Raw genomic sequence first — 12,535 nt, forward strand, 5'->3', positions numbered from 1 at the left:
GGGTAGCTCAGTTGGTAGAGTACTTGCCTGCGAAAGGCAAAGGTCCCGAGTTCAAGTCTCGGTCCGGCACACAGTTTTAATCTGCCAGGAAGTTTCAAAAGAAATGTTAGTCAAACAGCATTTTATGAATATATGAAAATGTTAAAACAGAATGGCAGGGGAAAAATGGGGTATGGAAATGTATGAAGATAGGCAGTAACTTATTAACAAACCTTTGGTTATCACCATCATAAAATATGAACTGCACTAGAAATGGAAATGAGTGTACGGCATTGTGGGCCGAGAGTCCCCCATTCGGGGGAGTCAGTTCCATTTTTGGTTAAATAGTTTTACAATTTTGTCAAAGACAGATTGAGGAAAACTGTGTTATCTTCCTGGTGATGGCGGTGGTGACTGTGCTTCTAAAGTAATGAAAGTATGTTGCTCAGGAACCCAGCAGGCATGTCTAGTAGCTGGCCAGTGGAAGGAACGGGCAGAACCATGTGGGTGCATAAAGCTAATGAGGTCATCATCTTGTTCGTGTGAAATATGCTATTAACTTTATTTGAAAGGCATGGACGGTGATGGTATCATGATGGAGACAGTTGCTAATCATACAAATGCTAATACTCTGACATTCTTTGCCACCAAAAAAGATAACAAATGCATGTGGCCTAACTAAAACCTTGCAGAGGAACTTCAACAACAAATGAATAATTCTCAGCAAAATACATAAATATAATTAATTCATTTTTGGCAAGATTTCTTTTTAGCTGCTTAAGGTATAAACTTTAGTGTTTTGTCACATGTGATGGCTTCTTAAACTGGTAATTTTCAAAATCAATGTCTCCATGAAGTATTTAACAGTTCTCTGACATGTCTCCAATGTGTGTCTGTCAGTATGGACCTATTGTTGGTATTACATTGTTTCTTCAGGGTCACATTCTCTAAAAGGATCTTTGAGAAAAGCCTCTAGTTGTATTTTTCCTCGACATTCAGCACAACATTGCAGCATACAATCTTACAATCTTTTGATTCCAAACTTCATACAGTTTTATTTCCTTTAAAACCTTGTATCATCTTGGATGGATGTTTCTGAAGCCAACATTAATTAGACATTTTGGTGAATTGCACATACACATATTGAATGTGATCCAGAAGCACCAACTATCGTACACCATTTCAGCCTGAACTTACAAAAATTTGAAAAGCTCAGCCGATTTCCATACTACTTACAATAAGCAATGAAAATTTCTTTCAGATTTCAAAGGAGCAGATGTTTCTGCTTGTGAATTTTTTTCCCATTTATTTTTACTGCAACACATTCCTTTTAGCATGGGCATAAACACGAGAACTCATAATATTTTTTTTTAAAAAAAAAAGAGGATATTTTGTTTTACTTCATTGTTGAGCTTTTTCCCTTTTCAGTTTGCATGTTTTGCCAAAATCCCATCTTTTATCTTTAGTTTCCTAGACTACTTCTCCATTTTAGTTGAAACAGCAAATTCTTTAACGATTTTTTCAATAGTCCACCTATTTTGGGCCAGGGTCAAAATTTGAACTTTACTACAAATTTTTGAAGCCTGAAGCTTAAATTCTTCAATTAAAGTACCCATATCTTTAAATTTTTGGCACTCTTCCATTAGTATCTGAGCAATATCTACTTGGCTCACCAGCAGCTGTGGCAATTATCTTCGTAATGCTACCTTAGGCTTTCAGAACTATGCGCTTTATGTAATCCAATGAATCGCTTTTGCTAATCTGTTGAACCTTTAATGGTGACTCTCCACATGACGATAATGAAATATTACCAGTAAAGCAAGCTTCAACAACATTCAACTCTTCAGTGGATGGTGATTCTTGCTTATCATGGTGGGACGATTCTTTCTGGACCACTTCTTGTCTACATTTGGTAGAAATTTTTCTGACCAAGTTTAAACACTTCAGTCAATAATTTCGTCCCATCAGACATTGCAATGGTCACTGCTGTTAAAGTCTTCTTGGTTACATGTTTTTCTTTACCAAATGGGTTGCAGCAAGTCATCTGCAGGAACTAAAATCTTGTCTCAACAAGGCAACATGGTATGGACAAATTTGGACATCTTCAGTAAAATCAAGCCTAGACCTACATCATAGAAGCTCCTTGTCCATTGGTGGCGTTTCCTTAACTGATTGTAATTGACTTGTCATAATAGAATGGTGATGACTTATGACTATCAGCTCCGCCTGATCCACCAAAATAGCTCGGTAAAGGGGTCTCTTTTGTTCATTTTATACAATAGTTTTTTGATCTCTAACAAGCAATTTTGAAAGCTTATGAATATCCAGCTTTGAAGCAAAGAAGATTCAGTCTTGTTTGTATATAAAATATACAAACTAGGCCATCAAAACACATTGTTTTAGTGCTTACAACAATGATTATTGATTATTCCAACACTCAGTATTCAATACTAAGACTGTACAATGTTAACACTAAAGATTACACCTCACAGAGGACTGACACAGTGAAACTTGCCAATAATGAAAGCAACAACTGAAAGTGGTATTTCAGCAAGGTATCACTGCTGTGAAGATAGAGCCTTAAAAAATTATTGCTGCTTTATAATGTCAATGGAAACTGAAGGACAATGCATATATACACAACCATGCATTTTAGGGTTAAAACATTCTAAACAACATAAAATTGCGTTATGATCATCTAGATTTTATGACCTTAACAGCATTTTCTGAGGTTTTATTATATTTATATTCTACACTGTAAGATAATGTAAAAACACTTATTACCACAGGTATGTTCCCTAAAATGCAGACAAATCGTATACTATTAAGGCACTACAATTACACATTTTTTGATTTACAACTTCAAATTGTGTTAATTTTCCGTATTTAAAGACAATTCATTTTTCCTACTTTTGAATAGGTATTCTTACTCATCAATATGCAAGGTCCAGAAATTAAACAATATTGCTTTGAAATCTTAAAGCATGCTCTTTCCAGCTGTGGTAATGGAAAATAAGATTGAATAAGACACAGTTGAAATATTGCCCCCCCCCCCCCCAAAAAAAAAAAAATATAAAATAAAATATAAAAAAAATCCTAAAATTTGGCCAACTTCGCAGCTGCATATTTTTTCTTCTAGGCATCCAATGTTATTTAAATTGGATCCAAATACAGACATCATAGATAGGAATAACCCTCTGAAGTTTTGCTGTGATCAGTTCATATGAACAGTAGAAAAGGTCAGTCAAAATTTGGCCCTCAGAATAGCACAACGAACTTTTTAGCCACTTTAGAGGCTTGTATCTATATTTAGGTGTGGCTAAATTCCAAATTTTTACCAGGGTGTGATTCACCATAAAAAGTTGTCGATGTATGTTAAAGCAAATGACCAAACGTGTGCTATTACTTTTTTAAAACCCTAGCAAACTTGCCACATTTGCACAATCATACATGATGCGAGGGTGAGTAGCCTCTATTTAAAGGCCCTTAAAAATACTACCACTGAAGATACTGAACTGAAATTTGATATATAACCATCAAAGACCATATAGAACCTTCACACCAAATTGCATTAGATTTGAAGATAGTCGAGTGGGGACACTTTTAATATTCGTCCCTTTGATGTGGAATGGTCCAAAAGTACTGGAGACTTGGCAGAGGTTTTGTATTAAAGCTCTCAGTTTGTTGAAATAATGGGCTTCCTTTAACTTACAAACTTAAGATGAAAATACGAAATTTAAGTTAATTTTTCCAATTCAAAATTTTTTTTTTCTAATTTGGAAAGTCACAGAACACTATCTTTCTGTCATGTTACCAAATACTACTGATGTAATTGTAAACAGTATCTTCTCTGCTCCAGCAATCTGTACTATGTAAAAATTTATTACTAAAAATTTAAAAATCGCCCAAGTTTTTAAGAATTATTTACTCAAAAACCGCTGTCCGAAAACTTTTGAGACTTACACAAAATATTGTTGGTTAATATGTTAGTAGTCAGTGCAAACACAGTGGGCAATATTTATCTGTGTAAAGTGCTAAAAAAATTCAGCATTCTACATATTTCACATCACTGAATTTCTAGAATAAAATATGCATATTGGCAACACCGTTTCCAGTGTTGTTCTGTTTATAATGAACTAGTGAGAACTTGCACATAAACAATTCTGCATTGTGTTTTGTGTTTGGTTTGAACTTTTTGTTAGATACAATATCAATGAGAGAATACAACAGTGAAAGAGTGAGGCTTGAAGACTATGAAAAAAAGACACAAGAGGATAGTGCTTAAGAATGGTGGAGTGAATGCTTCACAGTTGTTGGAAATCTGTCAGAGGTATTGCAGAAATATCTTGGTCCTTAAGAAACGGTGCTAGCATCACAGCCATTGTGCAGGAATTGCTACACTCACTGCAAGAAGAAATTGAGTGACAACCCTTCGTTACCATCCTCCGAATGTGAAGCTGAAGAAGACAGTGCAGATGTTTGTATTCCTGGATTTGAAGTTTTTGACGTGTTGAATGTTAGTATTTCTGCTGTGGCCCCTACCACATCCCCCCCCCCCCCCCCCCAAACGTCCAGAAAAGGTAAGAAGCACAAGAAGAAAACAGTATGAAAAAAGAAAAGTTGAAGAAATTGAAACACGTTTTACACAAGCAACATTTTCTAAACTTTGTGAAGTGTATAATGTAGATGCACTTGGTGCATCGAAGTGTGAAGTGTATAATGTAGATGCACTTGGTGCATCGAAATGTGATGTGTGGTTTCTAAAGCTAAATACTGCTATCTCTGCAGGAGAAGGTACAGTTACTAACACTGATACCAGATAGCTACTCAAAGCAGCAGATACAGAAATACATACCCACTTCCTCACATTATTTGATTTCAAAAGCTCGTAAAATAAAGAATGAGAAAGGTATTTAGGCATGCCCAGATTCTTACTGTGGAAATCCATTGCAAGATAATACACTTACTGTTGCTCTGGAATATTATCTAAGTGAAGACAAAAAGTGCAGCAGGCGAAGTACTAACCAAGCTGATGTTATCTCAGTTAGTGAAAATTGTGAAAAGGTAAAAAGATAGGTGACAAGATCAATACGAGAAACATATCTCATAATGCAAAAGGAGAACCCAAATTTAAAAATTGGTGTCACAAAATTCTACTCCTTACAATCAAAATGGGTAAAATGCCAGCCAGTGAAGGATTTACTGCACTAAGTTGAAATTTGTTTGTTTCACCATAAGCAATGACAGAGATGGACGGACCTGATGCTTTCATGCATACACGAGCCGCAAGATAAAATGTTGGTAGCCCGAGTGTGCAACATGTCCTGTGCTGAAGTGCTGACTATAGAAACATTACACCTTCAGGATACTGATAATGACGTAACCTATACATAGTGGGAGGGCAGAGAGTTGGTGAAGAAGACAGCAGAGCCAGAGAAGTTTGTAACAGAGGTTAGGTGTTGGGTCATGAAAGGAATAGCTCACCATCATCATATTAAGATGATTCAAAGACATAGCAGAAGTAAAATCAGCCACATCACAGAACACTGACACATTAGTTCTTCATTTAGACTTTGCTGAGAATGGGTCTGTTGCTTTGCAGAATGAAATTCAAAGTTACCACTGGCACACTTCACAGGTATCAATATACACGTGTTGCTCGCTTCCTTGGAACATCACACTGTTTTGCTATTGTCAGTGATGATTTCATTCATGACAGTGCACATACATGCTGCACTGTCAGCATGATAATTGATGAAATAGTATCTGGAGGCCACGCATTTCCTAAACATGTATATGTAACTGATGCTGCAGAATCTCATTTTAAAAACCACTTTCAGCTTTATGAGTTTGGTCAACATGGTAGTACAGGAATTAATGGAGAGAGAAAAAAAAAAAAGATATTTTCAGCAACAGGTCATGGAAAAAGTGCATGTGATGGGGTAAGAAGCCTCTGTAAACGTCTTGAAACAACATTTAATCTCCAGCATGAAGCTGTTGATGCTTTAAGAGATGCTACTAGATTTGTACACACCATATCAACATTAGTAACAAACATGAATGTCTTAATTCTAAATGAAAATACATTAAAGGAATTATGTTTAAAAAAAAAAAAAAAAAAAAGAATGAAGAGTGGTCTGCTATGAAGCCTGTGGTATGAATTCAGTCAAGTGACTACTGGGTTGCATCTCAGAGTGGCACATACATTACAAAGATGGTTCTCCATGAAATGCAGCCTGTTACTGCATGTGAAACGCAGAGACCACAGTATACATTAGACTTTGTCAAGAGCACCTTCATTTCTTGGGGATGGAACTTCTCATGAGCACCTTCATTTCTTGGGGATGGAACTGATAAGGATCTCTCTCTTGAGGTGCAAGATATCTCCGTCTCCTTCACAACACCTCATGGTCCTAATTACACTTTCAAAAGGCCATCACAAAAGATCAGTGTGCAGTTTCCATTTCCCAAGTACTGCTCTTGTTGGATCATCCTTGTATGTGGGAAAATTCAGCTCTGCTATACAAGTTCAACGAGAAGCAGATGAAAAAAACAAATGAACTGTCTTCAACAGTGCAGTGTTGATCGTTACACTGTAGGCAATTTTAAATCATGGAAAGTCATGAAATAGTAAAATCATGACAGAAGACAATAATGATTTGTGAATAATACCCAAAAAAGAAAAATGGGTACAAATAGTCTACATCTCATTTTTGTTATAAAATGCTTTCGAACAAAGTTATGAATTGTTTTCCCACTCATTCAGAAATACCTGTTTTGCATCACATTTACTTAAAATAAGCTATCAATTTAAATATTTGAGTGTCCATGATTTTTTGACCTTGAGAATAGAGCTAGGTCTACCTACAAAATTCTCACATTTTGTACAGACAAGTATTGCTCACTCTGACTGTACATTCACTAAGTACAATGACCAACTAACATACCATGAAATTTTTAGGACATTTCCGATAGGCATTTTGAAGAAAAATAATTTCCAAATAAAAATTTCAGATCCTTTCATCTTTATGTACAAATATTTTGACAGTTTAAGAATTTCATGCATTAATGTCATTGATGACAGTTAGCAGTCCTTCCACTTTGTCATTTCTCATGACAGTTAACATTCTGTGTCTGTTCATATTTTCAAAACGTAATTTTGAAATTCGAAAAAGCTCAGAAGTGTGTTTGTATTAATCATGTCTCTTAGTATTGGGAACAAAGTATTTATGGAAAAAAAATTTTGATTTCTATCACTTTTGGTTTCTTTATTACAATTTTTCTTTTCATTATGACATTTTCACAAATACTCTCATTTAGAGAAGTCTGCAGCATTTTGACAAATCATCAGAAAATCAAAATATTGTAGTTTTGGAGCAGTATCATGTGGAACTTCAACAAATAATGATGCGACACATTCACTCTTGACCTGTATGATTTGATATGGAATCACCGTGCTTCAAAACTGCAATGGTTTGCCGATAGTCAAAAGTTAACAAAAAGTTGTAATTAGTTTGTTAATTTACAGATTTCTATGACATCAAAAATGGTAATTATTGTTATGGCAAAAATACTGAGTTTACACAGAGCAGGTCTACTCTAGGCAGATGGCTTTTGTTGTTACATATCCAAGAATTTTTTGTCAGTACACTACATTAATAGGAGGTCTTCAAAAAGTGCTATATTGTTACCATTCAGAAACATTGAAGTAACTCAGTAGCTGACACTGGGTCACATTGAAATCTTGGTTGTGGCTACAGGTTTATTTGAGCTCTCCCCAATCTTGAATGTCACCTTCAATGCAGCATTCACGATAAAAACTAAAGTTATAAGGTACATTCGGAAAACATGTCTATGAGAATGCATATCATGTACATAAACAGCACAAACTTCGAAAAATGCAAGGGCGGTACACTATTCCCTTGTCCAAGTGAATCAGCTTTGGTCACCTATTAAGTTTATATTACATGGCAGCCTTGTTTACATAAAATTAAGAGTCAATAAATTTCATATGTGATTTTATTTAGCCGTACTATAATCATGAATTTATAGAATATATCACTAAGGTACTACAGGTCACAGGCTTTCAAACCAAAATAATGAAAAGTCAGCGTTTCAAAATGAAAGCAACTGATATGTTTGTTATTAAACAGTGAGTGCAGTAAACATGGTGGTGGTTCTTAATTCACTCGATTTTAATGGGATATTTATCAGTTGCTTGGGAATATGCATTTGAATTTAAGAACTAGAAATCTGTAAGTGCATTCAAAATACAGGCAACACAAACAGTGTATTCAGTGTTGCATGGCAGTCACCGAAGAAGGTTATTGTTATCAACTTGAAAATGATTAATCGGAATTGATAGAATGACCGAGCAAACATTCGGTGCACCTTCTGCGAGCATGTTTTCTGATGAACGTACACAGTACAATCCTAATTCAACTTTTCACAAATCTATGGGATCCCACTGGAAATTACAAATTGAAAATTGACACGGATAAAAACTACTTCGACTTCTGTATTCCTGAGAATTAATGGTTACTTGACGTTTATCATCAGTTTATGTGAATAGGTCCATTCCTTTTCAATTACCACTCCATGTGAGATTCCTCTCCATCCAATAGCAATTTACGCTCGCAGATAACATAAACCGAAGGCAGATTGTAATTTCAGTCATCACAGTCGGAAAAGACAATTATGAACTAACATGAGACGTAACGTCTTAGACAAATAGTTGTCTTCAAGTTAGTTGCAGTACTGAAAACACTCTCAGTGATGCAAAACATTGATCTTTCACTTCGCCGCATTTGGCAAAGATGAACTATATACTGATCTTCGTTATTTAATGCAAAAACCTCTGCAAATTCTTGTCAGGGAGAGGTGATCCACGACATGTTTGGAATTTCAAGAAAAACGCAACTTCATGTTTTTTTTACCTTTCGCTCTGGAATGACTTCTTCCACTCCAGTTGGGTGCCACGCAACACGTATGTGCCCTTTCTTCATACGGCCACCATCTTCTGCATCCGAATTCTCATCACTACTGACAAGCTCTGAATTTTCCAAAACCATGCCAAACTCTATGTTGCCCTTCTTATTAACTCTATAAACTTCATCCTCATAGAAATACTGGTGCTCCGCAGCCATGATGGTCTTCACTCCGTACTCACTGACAGGAAATTAACTGATCGAACCAAATACAAGACACTGTTGACGCGATTTGCAAACGGTTATACCATTATAAAACCAAAAAGTATAATTTCCTCCCCAACCTTACTTAGCTCAAAACAATTAATACAGGCAAATAAACATTCTTTTGATGAAAGGAGCTATGACAAATGCAAAACGACTGTACAGCCAAAGATCTGTCGATTTGTAATTAAATCTCTGTGGTTATTAAAATAAATTCAAAATTAACTCCCAGTGAAATGTGTCCCTTAACACCTTAAAATATGTTTGGACGCAAGTACAATAACAGCTTCTGATTTTAATGTCAATGCCGGAAATTCATTTGTCTCTAAAACTTGCAATTTGTGCCAAAGATTACAAGCAACAAATTCACGAAACAATCTAATCGAATATAATGAATGCGTGTTAAATTCCTAAGCTGGACGTCACTATTCAATCGAAACGATTCCTTCGCAGTTTGGGCTACATCCCCACGTATCTTTGAACTACTGTAAACCTATACAATGACATTATCTCAGATAGTACAAGCATGCAGAAGCTACGGACGGTGCAGACGCCACGTTCCACATGCGCAAATATCTGCGCACAACAAATGTGCGCAGGAAGATCTTACCGTGTGGACAGGAGATTTGCGCATAAATGAAATGTGGGCAATCCTTGAAGTTGGAGTTGCAGATTTGAGCAAAATTGCTAAAATCTGTGGCAAACAAATGTGAGATTATGCGTGGACAAATGATGTGTGGATTTCGTACAAAGTGAAATCTAAAATCGTTGATATGCGCTCGTCATGGTGTTAGGGAATAAAATTGTTTTTCACTCAAAGTTCTCCTATGTCATGATATTTCGTGGCAGTGACGATTAAATAAAATAAAAGTATTATGCAGACGAGTGCAGTCAGAATACTGCGTTAAGTTGGTAAAGAAACATCTTGCAGCAGTGTCTTAAGGGACATTGTTGTTCTTACATTTGCATGTCACAACATTTACTACAAAATGGAACACAAACATATAAACAGCTACCACAATGTCAAAAGTAAAACTTTTTGTTAGACTATGAGTCCCTATCTAGAATTCAGAATGGAGGAGGAGGATGAGGACGTTCATTAGAGACGAAGCGCAAGCTCGGATTGCGAATGTACAGAGAAGAAGATGTGCCATTCCCTTTGAAAGGAACCATCCCAGCATCTGCCTTAACCGATTTAGAGACATCACATAAAACCTAGATATGGACTTAAAAAGACTTCTAAAATTCTAAAACGTATTATCTCTAAATTTTCACAGCTGACATGTTACATAACTGAGATACTTCGCTTGCCTTCATGACTCCTTCTTTGGGACAGTGTACATACTTTTGCATGTGTCAGGCATTATTTTGCTCAATGCTTGATTGGACATTGCTGTCGAAAATTCTAAATCTTCCTGTTGCCAGGAATGCCATTGTCGCTGCCAACCGTTAATGTGTTGAAATTACTCTCTTCATAAAAGTCTTTTGTTGTGTTATACAAGGAGTTACGAGCGTAAATAGATATTTATCTGTCTCCTTCTTCATCAGGCGCCGGGTTCGCCATGTAACTCTTGAAGTACATTAATATGGCCGGCCAGGGTGACCGAGCGGTTCTAGGCGCTACAGTTCGGAACCGCGCGACCGCTATGGTCGCAGGTTCGAATCCTGCCTCGGGCATGGATGTGTGTGATGTCCTTAGATTAGTTAGGTTTGAGTAGTTCTAAGTTCTAGGGGACTGATGACCTCAGAAGTTAAGTCCCATAGTGCTCAGAGCCATTTTTAAATTAATATGTGAACACTACCGTCGCTTAAGGAGCCACTGTCTAGGCCAATTTAAAACTTTCTTTCCACTTATGACGCTTTATTAATATCTTAAGTCTAGTTTCGAACACAGACCACAGAGCAATTTCTTGCATTGTGAGTTAGTGGTGTGAACTGAAATATCATTTGCGAGAGTGTAACCACTTGCCACTGAAGCTTCTTAGACCGACTGATGGCAGGCCAGCAGAATTTGATACTAAGGTCTATATAGGTAACAGATCTTGTTTGATACTGTGTCGTATGTGATTTATTGCATGAACACACACCTGTGCAGACAAGTCCTTGCTTGACGACCGACCTTAAGAAACATGTGTGTATGGGTATATCGAAATCAAAACGAAAGAGAAGTTGTAATACTAGATTAATATGTAGTTTTTAAAACTTCCAGAAGGAATAAAAATTATAATATGTGGCTAATGAGTCGGTTAGTTAATGATGTAGAAACAAATGAGAGACAGCAGTCATCGCCTTCATATTATCAAAAACATTTGTAGGGTATGTAGCACACTCCTAAATCGAAGGGTGCCCATACTCCAGGATAAAGGGGAGGAGTGGACTCCCCCCTATCTCCCAAGGAAGGAAAAAAATATAGTGTAATTAGCTGTTTTCCTTTAAAGCAAATGATTTAAAACTTGGTACTACGCAGGTGTTTAAAAGGGTCATAACTGAAACTTTTTTTGGCTACTTGCAAGTAGCCATTCATCTTCAAAAATATTAAAAACACTACATACCCTCAGTTTAATCTCCCCCCCCCCCTCCCAACCCACACACAAGCTATAGCAGGGGCATCCTTTCTTAGATCGTACGAACGCTTTTGGTTGTCTATGACACATCTTTAGAAGAGAAACTGGACCACTTTGTAGAACTGACAAAGCACTCATTATAACAAAATCAATATTAAAATAGTACTACATGGGGGAAAATGTAATAAGGCTAACAGAGTCAGAAATGTGTACTGTAATGTTAAAAGAGTGATCTATGGTGATCCACATGGCTTTTTTCCGTATATAATGTATGAAAGCAAGTCAGCAGTCTTTTCAGTAAGGACAACTGTGTGAATAAGTGATTGATCTGTGCTTTAACAAGAGGCATCATGGACTTGCTATTGTAGCAGATCAGGGTCTAGTGCCACTAGAGACTGAGTCCCATAACAGAGGGGAGCAAAGGTCATTATTTTGTCAGGGATGGCGGGAGAGAAAACGACACATTGAGAGCAGTGTAATGGGTTCTTTCCTTGGCTCAGTGAGTGACATTTGAGTGAAAAATTGGTAGTTCCACTATCAGTTCTTCATTGACACATAAGACCTGTAACAAACAGAGTAATACATTGTGTTTTAACTCGCTCAATTCCTCGTGGCAGCAGTGCGGCATGGGGTCGCAGTGTGCAGGTTCTAGTGACCGCTGATGGGGCGACGGCTCGTGTTGCAGAGGAGCACCAGGCCGCGTATTGTTTCACACAGTACCGTGCCTGTGACCCTCTTCTTGTGAATTTGCTCGTTGCGTTATTAAGGGGGGTAGGATGTCAAACAGGCCGACTTGGAGCA

The 12,535-nt window shown here is 36.9% G+C and overlaps 1 protein-coding gene across 7 annotated transcripts in view; it reads right to left on the reverse strand.

Moving 5' to 3' along the window:
- The window catches only part of LOC126236857 ((E3-independent) E2 ubiquitin-conjugating enzyme UBE2O-like), a 195,294-nt gene extending 185,986 nt beyond the window's left edge, over positions 1 to 9,308 (reverse strand). For 6 of the 7 annotated variants that reach the window (XM_049946472.1, XM_049946471.1, XM_049946474.1 and 3 more), the window contains exon 1: positions 8,916 to 9,308. In XM_049946472.1, the coding sequence (XP_049802429.1) occupies positions 8,916 to 9,125 (210 nt within the window). In that variant the 5' untranslated portion in view covers positions 9,126 to 9,308. The remainder of the gene's footprint in view (positions 1 to 8,915) is intronic. The other variant, XM_049946475.1, reaches the window with a different exon arrangement.
- Positions 9,309 to 12,535: the final 3,227 nt, after the last annotated feature.

This window comes from Schistocerca nitens, chromosome 2 (assembly GCF_023898315.1).
Source record: "Schistocerca nitens isolate TAMUIC-IGC-003100 chromosome 2, iqSchNite1.1, whole genome shotgun sequence".
NCBI lineage: Eukaryota > Metazoa > Arthropoda > Insecta > Orthoptera > Acrididae > Schistocerca > Schistocerca nitens.